Source organism: Amblyomma maculatum, chromosome 5 (assembly GCF_055883805.1).
Source record: "Amblyomma maculatum isolate TAMU_Amacu chromosome 5, ASM5588380v1, whole genome shotgun sequence".
NCBI lineage: Eukaryota > Metazoa > Arthropoda > Arachnida > Ixodida > Ixodidae > Amblyomma > Amblyomma maculatum.
The window spans coordinates 131,914,631-131,928,455 of NC_139348.1; the positions used below are offsets into that span (position 1 = coordinate 131,914,631).

General features: G+C 43.8%; 1 protein-coding gene across 1 annotated transcript in view; it reads left to right on the forward strand.

Moving 5' to 3' along the window:
* Positions 1-13,825, forward strand: part of sdk (sidekick cell adhesion molecule) — a 58,651-nt gene that overhangs the window by 15,195 nt on the left and 29,631 nt on the right. The window contains exons 8-13 of the mRNA XM_084604345.1: positions 911-1,030; positions 3,043-3,198; positions 4,396-4,499; positions 6,372-6,543; positions 7,489-7,629; positions 12,460-12,551. Coding sequence (XP_084460471.1) covers positions 911-1,030; positions 3,043-3,198; positions 4,396-4,499; positions 6,372-6,543; positions 7,489-7,629; positions 12,460-12,551 — 785 coding nt within the window. The remainder of the gene's footprint in view (positions 1-910; positions 1,031-3,042; positions 3,199-4,395; positions 4,500-6,371; positions 6,544-7,488; positions 7,630-12,459; positions 12,552-13,825) is intronic.

A 13,825-nucleotide genomic window follows, 5' to 3' on the forward strand; every position in this document is an offset into this window, starting at 1 on the left:
GTACAAATTAATGCAGTCAGCGATCTCGACGGTTCTGAAAAGCGGGAGAGCCATTGTCCAGAAAGGTGGTCTGTCACTGTGTGCACGCTGCAGCTTGACGCATGCATCGCACGGTCGTGAAGTCCCAGCTGCAGGGCAGGTGATTAGGGAATCAAATCAATTTTTTTTGTACAACCTCCATTCCACAACGCCTACTGTTAGACAGTAATCTCGATGGGATGTGTGGGGGTGTGATTTCAAGAGGCTTTTTATTACAACTCGGGTATAACATTAATCAGTTACAGTGATCAAATTTTTCGGTTTTCTAGATATCATTATAAGTGGACTGCACTGTATTGATGTTGGCAGATAATTACGATTTCAAATTATTGAGTATCTAGAGTTGTTCGATGACCTTCAAGATAAGGGTTGCAGTAGCTTTGTGAGAAGCTGAGCATGTTTTCTTTCTCGTGTCTTTTTCGTTTACAAAACTTTGATTACGTACAGTACGGTACAGCTCCTGAGTACGAATGTGCAGAATTGGCATGGCGGAGTGCAGTTGGTGTGCTTCCTGCTGTTGCCCACCCTGTGATTATATTACTGTGAATGATACTGCAGCATTTGTGACAGAGTGCTATTTCTTGAACATGCACATTTGTGTCCTAGGGTGCTTGGTGCTATGTGCAGCCCCTGAACATGTTTAGTCAATTTTGTTTGAGCATGCGGGAAAAGCTTGGAATGCAGCGGCACAAAGTTGCTCTTCTCTTAGCTTGCTTACTTCAGCTCTCCAAGGTGCTGCTAGCAGGAAGAAACCCTGCACATTACATGCCATCACTGCTTTAGCTGAGCTGGTGTCGGTCATCATTTGTATTTCATGACTGTATCACAGCATGTGTGCCTGCCCCTCATTCCTGGATTTCTGTGTGCGCAGTCTCTCCCCCGACGTTCCTACGAGCTCCTGAGAATGTCACGGTTCTGGACGGAATGGATGCCCAACTCCTCTGTGCAGTATTGGGCGCACCACTTCCCAACACCAGCTGGACGTACAATGGTTTGTTTCATTGCCTCTTGTCGTCACCAGTACCGTTATGTCATTGTGCCACTGTTTGCTACAAGCTTTCTGAAACGCATTTTGCTACTCGCTTGTTCAGTAATTCCTTAACTTGTGCCTCTATTATCTCACACATACGCCTCAGCATACAGTTATAAGCAACCCGATTGCAGTTAAGCGTCGTTATAACAAAGTCAGATTTAGAGCGACAAATTTGTTTTTTATTTGCAATATTCGTCTTGAAAGTATGCACGCAGGTTAATGCAAACAAGTCTACTAATAAACCCAAGCAAAAGGTACTCTAATATGGGCAACATATTGATCCAAAAAAAAGCACAGTTTTTGAATTATAATCTTGGTATTAATATGGAACCTGACCTTTTGTTTCTTGTTGGAGAGCAAAAATGAACTCACAGGCAGGGTTGTTGGCCCGCACGCAATCAGATTTATTTAAAAAAAGGGAGCAATCTTGGCCAGGTTGGCGGCACCTGCACTGTTCAGAGCTCGCTCTTCTCTTTCCAGTTCGCCATCATTGTCATTGCTTGCATCTGCAGGAATCACCGTATCGATAACTTCTTGGTCAGTCAGTTTGGGTGCTACTGCGCCACAAGCAAGTTGTCAGCATTGACGAAGCCCTCAAACGTAACATTCGGAAACGCCAGTTGATGCAGTGACAAGACTAATGTGCTTCAGATTGTTTTTAATGGCGCCTTTGGAGTGGATGTCTTCAGTCTTCTCCCTCGCGTTAAAGATTGTTGACACGGTGCTAGGTGCAACACCGAAGTGTGCAGCAACATTGTTTTTCAGTGTCTGCTCTCAACCGTCCTAAATGTCTTAATTTTTCCTCTCAAGCAAAACTGCTTTACGCTTCTATGGTACCATTTTGCGTGGTGGAGTCAATAGGCTCGCGAAGTGCAGTGTGCGCACACGGGTCGGTTGAAGTAGAGGCAGAGGCACGAGAGGCCTGACGAGGCAAGGGTTCAGTCATATGGCGGTCACATGCCTGTCAGCCATTGATGCTAGTTCTTGTTGCTGCTCTTGAATGGTGCAACATATGAGTGCATGGACAATCTAAACACACTTCTGCCGTAGGCAATCCAAATAATAAAAATATTGTGTTTTTTTTTTTTTAAAGCTTTTTTTGTACTGATCTTTTGCTTGCATACGAAAAAAGCTGTTCTCTTACAATTGATCTAGCATAAGTTTTTGAACTTTTGCTTTTTACAGATAGAACTCATAGAAATAAAGCATGGATTGACCAAACTTTGCTTTCACTTCGTTTTATCTGATAACTTGTCACATGCGTGTTTGTTATAACGAGTTTCAAATTTATGTGGAATACCACCAGGCACAGACATTAAGCCCCGGCTTTAAAAAAAAAAATACAACCCATACAAGCATATGGCCCATATGGCCATATGCTTGTATGGCCATATGCTTGTAGGCCCATATGGCCTACAAGGTCCCAGAGGATTCAGTTCCCATCTCACCCACCTATCTCAAAGGCAAAGCCCGAGTCGGCAACTGCTGCCATGTCATGTGGTCTCGTAATGTCACACCACCTGCCGGACTATCAATGCCTGGCCATGTCACCTGCTAATTACCACCTGCTGGAGCCATAGTGATGTTCTGCTCACAGCGCTGACAATGCCACATTCTCAGAACAATGGGGCCTTGATGCCGCCGCATCAAAATGTTCGCAGGAGGGCAATCCAGTGCACTGCGGTGATATCCCGGTGCATTTAGTAAAATGCTACAAGGTGGAGTAAAGCCGTAATAATGGAGCAATTACCCATTATTATCCTCTTAAACGTTTTCGTATGACAGCAATGGAAAAATATAGAGCTTCCTCAGAAGACTTGCAGTTGCAGAAAAATTCATGCCCTGAACATATTAGGGGATTGGAAAGTGAAGCTGGTCTGTATGACAGTGGTTATAGTGGCTCCATATGTACTCCTAGAAGCAGCAGCAGCCGCTTTGCTTCAAAATGCCTGTTCTTCTCTTGGTGCCAGATGTGGTGCCAGTGCACAACGAGGGCCGCAGTCAAATCCTGGAGAGTGGCACGCTGGTAATCGCGTCCGTGGTGCTGGCCGATGGAGGCAAGTACAGCTGCACCCGTGCCAACTCTGCTGGCTCCGCAAGTGCAGAGGCCTACCTCACTGTGCTCGGTACGTACGTCCTTGTCCACAGTTTGTCCAGAAAGGTCCCTTTCCACTGTGCATGTTCTTTCCTCGAGGGGTCACGAATAGTGAAAAATCGCTGATTCGAACCTGGCTAATTTGAATTTTCTGATAATTCGAACTGCACTACTTGGTTTGGCCGACCTTCGTAGAAGTATTTGTATAAAAAAGTCTTAATTCGAACAATGCGCCACTGCGTCTGTATGGCTTGGCTTCTGGCACATGCCTAAAGGAACGCTCCTGCGACAGGACAACATGTAGTTATGAGGCTGTGGGGCTCCAAATCGGAGACAAGTTAAAACTAGATAAAACCATGCAAGAAAGAAGGCGCAAGTACCTCTTGGCAAAGAAAAATTTTTTAATTCAGCAGATCCTAGCGACGAGGCAAGCGACGCATGTATTTCTCTCTTCACGCAAGGTCTTTGTGTGAAGAGGTGCTTGCTGTCATCGCATTTGCGTGAATTTTCGCGTGAGTACATGGAGGTGAGCCTAAATGCTCGAGACTGTCACCTGACCCAGCAGCCCTCAGGTTGTTTCAGATGTTTAGGGCATTGCCTTTTTTCAAAGCTTGGTTGTATTTAGCAGGAGCACTTGATATATTTGGGGTGTTCTTTGCTGCTGCTCTTTAGGCTTTGAAATACAGCGAGTTACCGTGAATGGCTTGTAAACGGTACTGTTTTTTTGCCATTAAAGAAACAAAATTTGATTTTTTTTTTTAACTGCAGTCCGCATTTGTTTCGGGATGTTTCAGATTTAACCTTTCTGCTCGCACTTCAGTTGGGAATATTATACCATGCAGTGCTTGCCTACGTCTAGCTTAGTACTTGTGAGGTAATGTACAGGTGTCCAATAAGTTTTTGGAACAGCAGAGTCACGTAAATCTGAATTTGTTCTCTAGAGGTGCTGCCAAGCATTGAGTAATGTAGTACTGTGCAAGCCGCAAAGGGAACTGTTGGCAACTGCACTGATCTCAAGACCGCATGCTTAGTTTGCAGAGAAATTAGTTCTTGTTCTAATTTTCATGCTCTGAGAACTACTGTGGGTGCCTATGTGTTGTTTTATTGTTTGCTTGTTGCTGCACTTCCTACCTACCTACCTGTGCATGGAAACAAAATATTGTTTCCAGATATGATATGCAGCTGTTAATGCACAGATTGAGAAATGGCTTGCGTCTTGTCTTTGCAGTGCGTACCCAGATCGTGAAGCCACCTGTGGACACACGGGTCATCTTGGGGTCAACGGCGGAGTTGCAGTGTCGCATCTCGCACGACCCAAGTGTTCCTTATCAGGTGAGCTGATGGTCTTGGTGTGATAATGTGGCACTTTGTGAAGAACACTGACGTGACTTTTGATGACTGCTGCCCATTGTGAATGAACCACACAAGAGAGAGAGAAAGCCGTCCTAGCGACCAGCTGTGCACCACACTGGGATAGTGAGATCCTGATGGGAACTTGGGAAAAGCATGGGAAATGCTTTCAGAATGCTGATGGGTTTTTTTACTTATGGGATATATTTGGGTTTTTTTACTGATGGGATATATTTGCAGCTGCTGATGGTGGCCGCGTAGAGAAATGTATGAGCTGTGCTGTTGATTGCTCGCGAAGTGTTTGGAGAAAACTTGATAATCCTATACTGGTTAGTTCACAGGTTTTCTGCAGTCGTGTAATTTGTTTACATAATTAAATTTTACTAGATAATTTCAACTGAGCCTGCATTACCACGTTTAATTTGACATCTGAGGTTCTGTCTGGGAATGCCGATTCTAATATTGTCGCCAATTTGTAAAGTGAGGGTCCTTTTAAGCCACAAAATGTTGCCGATGCTTGATGTGCGAAGCGAACACCCAGTATTCCTGGCGCAAAAGCCAGTTCATGGTACGGCTTGCAGACTGTCTAAGCCATTCCCCAGCAGGGAAGACATGCTTTACTGGAATCTAGCTAGAGATGTCTTAAGATATTCATTAGATGTCCTTAACACCCACTAGATGGCATTGCTTCACCAGGTGTTGCCAAATGCATGCTGGCACTGAAAGATGTTGCCATGGCGGCAAGCACACCAAACTGCCGATCACAGTCCTGTTATGTGTGACCATAGATGGGAGTGATAAGTGTTTGCTGCCTATGATTGGGTGCAACAAGAAGCCGCAGTGGTTCAGAAATTCACAGAAGCTGGATATTACCTACGCCTGCAACAGAAAGGCAGGGATGATTCGCAATATTTGGGTGGAAGCACTTGGAGACGACATGAAGGATGCCGGATGCCACATATTCTTTGTGCTCGACAACTGCTCTGCTCACCATGTTTCGGATTTGGAGCTGGCACACGTGGAATTCAAGCTTATGTCAGCCAACTGCATGTCATTCGTCCGGTTGTTTGAGCAGGGTATAATTAAGTTTTAAGTATACTTGTAGCTGGCAACTATGGTTGATAAGTCGCTCATCGGCACATCCTCGGTAAACTGCTCGTGTAGTAGGATACAGCTAAAAAAAAAAACAGCAGTTAACTATGGGCATGGGTATGCGGCGTTTGTATTACTCTGCTGAACAGTATAGAAGATCAGTTTTTAATATTTAGCTATACCTAACAAGCGAAAAATTTTTAAGGATTTAGTTTGGGCTGATGGTTAGCTTTTTATGTAGGTGACTAGAAAAGCTTCAACAGTAGACTACTTTCTTTGATGGAGCAGTCGTGCATGGCAGTTACTGCAGACTTGAATTATATTCTACTCTGGGCAAGATCTACCAAGGTTGAATAGTTTCAAGCACTAACAATCCGCTGTGTCCTGGAAAGCAGTACCGAAGCAGATCATTGAATATTGCTTTCGAGAAGCAGGGCTAGGAGCAGCCTTGGCTGCAGCAGTTCCTCCTGAGGCATGCATATAAAGTGAAGATGCTGTGCCCACGCTTCACAGAAAGGGTATCATTGCGGAGGGCTTCGAGGTAGAGGATTGCATACTTGGAGACTTGTGTGCTCTCGCGACAAAACTGGTGACCACGGAATTAATGCGGCAAGGTTCGCCGTGGCTTTAGCGTCAGCTTGACACTCTGCTGTTTTCCTCACTCCATTTTTATTGCGTACCAGTTGTTGCTGAATATTCCGTGAAAGTGCCAGAACTGTGAAGCAAATTTCTTATGTTTTTTCTTTCTTTTTTTTCTCGCAGGTGAGCTGGTACTTCGATGAACAGCCGGTTGGTTCGTCGCCCAGGGTGCGTCTGGCACCTGATGGTACCCTGCGCATTGACCAAGCACGCAACACTGACATCGGCACCTACACATGTGTTGTTACGTCGCCAGGAGGAAACGACACCCGCTCAGCAAAGCTCGAAGTTATTGGTGAGTGGTGCATGTCGTTATGCAGCCAGACTAGTTGCCAGCAAAGTTGCCCGCCTCTCTCCCTCCTTTTTGTTTTTATTTTAATAATGTATTCTAGTCATACTGTATATGAAATGAAAGAAAAGGTATATGAATTGATGAGCTAAGTTTCTGATTCTTTAGACCTTATCAGTTAGATATGTTTATACTATATATAGGTGCCACATCTAACATGAACTGTTTTTCCAGAATAAAAAAATCCCCTAAATATTGCATGCACATTAGTGTCTAGTACAGAGATGAAACTGCACCACAATGCCCTAGTGTCATCAGCCTCACTAAATGGCAGCTTTGTAATCCTTGTGCATTGTCATTCATCAATACCACCCACCTAGCTGAAGTGTCCCATCAGTGAGGCAGGTATTGAACTGCGCTTGGACAACATGGAAACATTAGCCACGAAGACGTGCTGAGTTCACTATGATGGCTGGTTGAGAAAAAAATGCTAGTTGTTTATAAAGGCAAATGCCAGTCAGGAGGCCTCACATAGGTTCGGTGTCCGTGAAACTTGTGTGCGGTTAATGGAAGCAAGTTGACTCGAAACAGTCGAAGAAAGGCTGGTTTCCTGGAGTAGAAGAGATTGCCAACTTCATGCAACAGCGAGGTTACCACAGCCCTGTGACTATGGAAGTCTTGAGGAAGTTCGAGCTATGCGGCTTTTATATGGGCTACTTTTTTGAAAATAGTCCAGCCTTCATGGTATGACCTTTGGCACAGTATGTTACCAGCATTCCACATTGTGCGCAGCACTGCTAACCTTAGTGAGTACGACCCTATTCAGCTAGGTAGGGGGATGTGCGTTGGTTCTGTAGCTTTGGCAGATTGCCACGAGAGATCATCCATGAGTGCCACCATGGCCGTGTGGAGTCTCTACTCATCCGGGCACCGTCATGTGATGTCTTGCAGAACTGCCCCACCCTCCGGGTCACGTGAAGGCATCTGTGACAGACACCATGCCGAAAACGGTGAACGTGAGCTGGTCGCCCGCTTTTGACGGCCACAGCCCCATCACTCACTATGTTCTGCAGATGCGGGCCCTTCCCACTGGTAAGCGCGATTCTTGTTCTTGAATGGGTCATTTACTGATCGGCTTAGTCGTTTTGTTGGTGGCGAATAATTGATGGATGAGAAAGTAGTACACTTGCGCAAAAAGTAGATTAAGAAAGAAACGTGACGACGGGACAGAGCGCAGACAGGGAGGGTTGTGCTCTGTCCTGTTGTCACGTCTCTTTCTTCCTCTACATTTTGCGCAGGTGTATTACTTCTTAGCCAATACAACCCAACTTGTCTTGACGAAAGTAATTATTAATGAAAAGGAGTAACCATTACGCTGTGTCAAGTCCATTGAATTATGAGAATGCTTACTGGGAGGGTTTTGTGAACATTCAAAAGTTTAGAATATTGAAGCGAATAATGTGGTAATGTGAATCGTACTTCCAAGTGAATAGCGGTGTTTGGAGACTTCAAGCATTTTTGAAATATTGCGAAGGTCTAGAATTCAGGAAAATAGGCTTTTCGAAGAAGCACTCAATGGTCCTACGTTCACTCTGACACTGCTGCGTGATTGAACCACGCTGGCTGTCAGCAAGCGTTGCACGCGTAGCGCAGTGGCAGCGTCCAAAACGGCCTGCGATGACTGCATGATTTGACGTGTCGCGTCATAGACGAGCGCATGTGACGGGGCGAAGCCCAGATGTGAAATCGAGCATGCTGTGGTGGGAACTGCACTCTGCCTGCCTCATGAAAGTCGTAAAAGGCGAAGATAACGAAAAAGATAAGAATGCAGAACTACCATCAGGACCGAGTCGAGCGCTTCATTGATGTTGGCTCTGATAGCAATGGTGTTGTTGGAAACCAACTTCGAAGCAAGCAACAGTTTAATCTTTACGTCCTTCGATAGTTGAAATGAGAGGAGGTTATAAACACCAGTTATTTTAGGTATGCTTGGATGGGGGTACCATGGAGCATTTTCACATGGATGCACAGTCTATGCTGCGAAGGGGTCCACCATTTCCTTGCGCTCACGGTCTTCGCAAGGGGCACACCTTCCCCGCACTTTTCTGTTGCCTTTTCTCACATTCAAATGTGCACCAAAGAGTGGTCTGCGAAATTTCATTTTCACCAGCATTTTGTTTTCTGGGTTCCCGTGAATAAACAGTTTTAGTCGCAGAGAATGTAGCCATAAATTAAGCCGACGGCAATAAAAATAAAAGTCCTCTAATCTGTGATGGCAACCAAAGTAATGTTTATTAGTGTTTTTGTATACGACAAAAATAACATTTTGATAGAACCACTGCATACTTGTGGTTCAGAGAGCGTGTCACTGAAACAAACCCGAGGCAAGTGAACTACATTCACACTATCACTCCGCATATTACTCCGCCAATGGCAGAGCGGCAAGCTGACATGCCATTGCTCACTCTTTTCTTTCCTGTTTGTTGTCATCGTCTGCTGGCATTAGCTGATTGATTAGGCTGATTGACGATTTGTCGGTCAGTCAGGTTGGGTGCCGCAGTACTATAACTAAGTTGTCATTAGCAGTGATGGAAGTCCTCAAATGCATACACAAACGCCAGCTGACGAGCTGACAAGGCTGACATGCTCCCGGTCACTCTTCCTAGCACCTTTGGAGTAGATCATGTAATCTTCTCCAGAGTACTGATTAATCTTCTGCCTCGTGTTCAAGATCGTCGACACAGTGCTAGCTGCAACACCGAAGTTCGCGGCAACATCCTTTCTGTGCCCGTTCTTGATGGTCTTAAATGTCTTGATTTTTGTCTCAAGCGAAACTGCCTGGTGCTTTTGTACAGCGGACGTGCGGAGGACAGTCCGCACCCACAGGCCAGATGACGTGATGGCAGGGGGGCGCAGAATGATGAGGCAAGGGTTTGGTCAAATGTCGGTCACGGGCCTGTCAGCCGATAAGGCTAATTTTTTTGCTCTCCTAGATGGCGTGGCATGCAAACATGCAGCTGATTAAACAAACTTCTGCTGGAAGCAATTTAAACTATTGAAATATTGCATATCTAGGGAATTTTTTTTTTTTGCTCCTCTATGCATCTTTAGCCATATGAAAGGTAAAAAAAAAATAAAGTGGTTTCTTTGTAACCGATCGGGGGTCGAAATTCTGAATTTTTTTGTTTCATTATACAGATAGAACTCCCATAGAAAGAGAGCTTGGAACGACTGGGCCAAGCAAATTTTGCATTTACTTCACTTTATCCGATAATTCACTATATGTCCGTGTTATAACGAGGTTCGATTGTATCTCGTGCCACGGTCATGCCATAGCCAGGAGCATTGCTCACAGGCTCGGTCGACAGGTCCGAGGGCACTGTGACTAGGGATGGATCTGGTCCAGTCTGCCATTGCAGTACTGCATTTGCTTGGTCAAGATTAATAATCCTTACTCCTTGGTGATGGTGCTCAACATCATTGTTTTGTTTTATTTTGGCATATAGTAAAAATTTCCTAAAACTTGACATCTTTGCTGTGTTTACTGATCAGGAAAATGTGAAAAATCGTTTCATCAATCACATGAAAGAGTGACGCAAAATAATATTTGCCGTTGCATTTTGTTTCACACTTGATTTAAATCTTTTGATTTGTGAAAGTGTCAAAGAGCGCTTATATGAGGAAGAAATAATTTGATGAGGACCACTCACGCAATCTCTTCCAACATGCCCTTTTTTTTTTTTTTTTCTTCTTTTTTGTGCAATATAATAGGTGATGGTTGCTTTTGGAGTCTCAGTAACTCAACATGGAATGGCCCAATGAGCTTTGAGTGCTTACAACTATTGTTGGGCTCCCAACAGTAATTTTTTTCCTGCTTTTTGTTGCATATGTGTGATGCCCGTTATTTTCTCATTGTACGGGGAAATTTTTAATGCTTGTATGTTCGGGATGAAGATTGGCGGCTGCACAGGTCACTCCTACATGTGGATTTCTGGTCCCCGCGTCTTCATGCATTTTTGCTGAAAAAAAAAACTTGTTTCGAGGAAAGTGCAGTTTGAACATTTCAAAAAGGCGTGACTCAAGGCACCACTCAATAATTGATAAAAAAAAATGAGGGAACACTCCTTTAATTTTTAATGACATTTGCATAGATTTTTGCTTTTTATGTGATCTGGGTCATGTATATTGGCACGATTTTTTTTTTCCAATTTATGCAAATTGTAAAATTTGTACCATTTTGTCATTTCTTTTTTTTTTTTTTTATGTGTGAACTGGCTTATTAAATTCCACTCTAGTAGTTTTTCCAATGTTGCTTATCAATCTAAGAGATTAAAAGCTGTATGTTTGAGAGTGCTTGTAATTAATGTTATGATGCTGAAAGGTGCTCAAGGGGGGCAGCTCTAGTACTTCAGACTATTGTGGCGTTAATGTTCTTCTTATCCAGTGTGCTTCCGATTGGAAGTTTAAGTGCTCCAAACATCGCTCCAAATTGTATTTGGCTATCCTTGGTTTACTTGGGTAGGAACCTGGGCTGCTGTGCACCACCTCCACCATCCCAGCACTTGCCGGTGCTTGGATAAGCGCATTGTACTAGCGGAAGGCACAACGTGCTCGTATCAGTAATTGGGTAGCTGTGGAACGGCTTTGGATATCCGCTGTTTGTACCTGGTCGTGTTTTTTTGTGTGGGGAACCTAATTGGCCTCGTTCCTGGGCAATTTGGTTGAGACCTATTAATCACTCATCAGAAGATTTCATTATAATTAAAAGATGGAGCAGCATTGAACATGTTGTTGCATTCTTTGGTCAGCTTCACTCATGTGCTGACTGGTCTGGCTTTTTGTCATTCATCAGTTTGTGTAGTGCTTTTGTTTGTTTGTTTTTTTAGTGTGACTGCTAGTAACAGTTTCAGCAGTGTTCTCTCTTTTTCTCTTCAGCCTGACTTTTTACTGGCTGTTCCTGTAGGCAGAAGATTCTCTTGCCAAACTTAAATCTCGGGACCCAATTTGCACGTCATCTTAGTAATTAAACATTTATCATAGAAAAAAATCATTACGTTTTTTACTTTTGACTCATACTTTTGTCTTTAGTGCAACTTCGGGCATCAAATAGGTGTTAGCATTAACTGTTAGCTATCTCTTGTGTCAAAAATTGTATGAGCAGTGATTAATTGGTTGCTACTTGTTTCTTTTTTTCTTCCTTCCTTCCTTTCCCAAATTTCAACCTCTGCAGAAGACATGTTTTGGTGTGAGTACAGTGCTGACGATTTTTGTCGCCTGCTAATCTTGATGTTGTAGTTGCTTATGCTGCTGTTTTTTGTTTTCTTTGTTTGTTTTCATTTTGTTGTAGTATTTTTCTTTTCTGCTATGTGGCATAGTTGCACAAATGAATTTGCAAAACTCACAGACTTGTGTGCTTCCTGTGTTCTTGATTTTTTTTTTCCTTTATTTTCTTCTTTTTCTCTTGGACTGGTGTATTTGCACTTTGCACCATTTCATTTTTCTTTTGTTCTTGAGCCTTTTTGCTGTCCTCTGCTAATGTAGCACTTATTTTTTCGCACTGTGTGGCATGGTTTAAGCTGACAGTGCAACATGCGCCAGCATGCTGCATTGAGCATACGCGCTTCAACCCGCGACACGAAATCAGACCTTGGTGTGGCGCGGATGTTGATTGCTTTTTTGTGGCTCCCTTGAGAAGGGGCAACCACTGCAATTCGTGCTGTGCTGTGTTTTACTGCATGATACGGTAGAGCAGAGAATGGGCATCCGGAAACCTGGCTGGCACTTACTTGTTTGAAGGACAGTTTGTTGTGTTGCTCTGTGTGGTCGTAGACGTGTGCCTTCGGCGAGGTGCGGCCGCGCTGCTTGCACAAGCTTTTCACGCATATTGGTAAACTAACTTTTCTTGCAATTTGTTGTTTTCAGTGACGGTTGACTCTTTGGCACCTTGGACAACGGCACGCTCCAACATTTCTGCGGATGCCTCTTCTATCCTGGTCTCGCAGCTAAAACCCTCTGTAAGCCATTGGCATCTTTTGTTGAACACTTGTCCCTCTGCCATTGTGAATCGGTGCATAATTGACCCTGGATATATTGAACGCAAAAGGGATATCGAAGTAGATGGATATGCAGTAGAACCTCGTTACAAGAGACTCTCGGTTATAAGAGACACTCGAAAATGGTTTGGTTGGTTTTTCTATGTTCGCCATGTTAACAACATTGCATACAAGAGACATGATTACAAGAGACTCTCTGTTACTAAGGACAACTTTTGCAGGTCCCTAAAGTAACTACTTCACCATTTATAAGAGACACAACCCAGGTGTGCTCATGCAATGCAGCTGACTGGTACGAACTCGTATGTGCAGCAGTTTAGATTCCCTTAACTAAATTCTGTTCCATACCAGTGTCCTTTTTTTTTTTTTTTTTTTTCCAAAATGTCAGGAACCGAGAAGGAGGGCCTCCTCTTGACTGGGTTGTCAAAATGTCCTTATTGTTTCAGTCACACATCAAAATGCTCCTGTTGTTTCACTCACACAGGAATGTAATGACATAGGCTCAATAAGGACATTCTGACTTTCCAGTCAAGAGGAGGCGCTCCTTCTTGGTTTTTGGCATAGTGCAACAAAACAGGACACCGAAAAGGAACAGAATTTAGTTAAGGGAATCTAAACTGCCGCACATACGAGTTGGTAGGAATTCTTTGGTTACAAAAGACCTTGGTTACAAGAGACATCTTTTTCGGGTCCCTTGAGTGTCTCTTGTAACGAGATTTTACTTATCGATAATAGATGAGTTTTTCTGTAACCCAGAAACGTGACTGTGGCGTACAGCAGTATCACGTTGAAGACAAGCACGCCAGATAGAAGGCCACTTTCAAGCGGATTTTACGTTCACCTTGTCAAGCGGCTTTACAGCGTTAGCACAGCCAGCGGGCGCCCAGGGTTGCACAGCCAACCTGGCTCCACACGCAAAAAGTGACCTTGGGGGCGTTATTTGGAGAGGTGCCATTTCAGTGGCACAGCACGCATTTCGATGTATTGAATATTTCGCTTTTTAAGGAGATATTCTCACAGTTCAATACAGCCAATATAATTCATTATATCTCCAGGTTCTGATCCGGGATCGGCATTAATGCTGGCTTGCACCTGAAATATTGACAGAACCAGTCCGTTCTGAATCCTGCTGCAAGTGCACTATTGCTTGCACCCTTTTGCAAAATTGAATTTGTTGGCGAGATTCTTCTTTCTCACGATGCCTGTTGTTGCTACTGCCATTTTTCTTTGTTCTT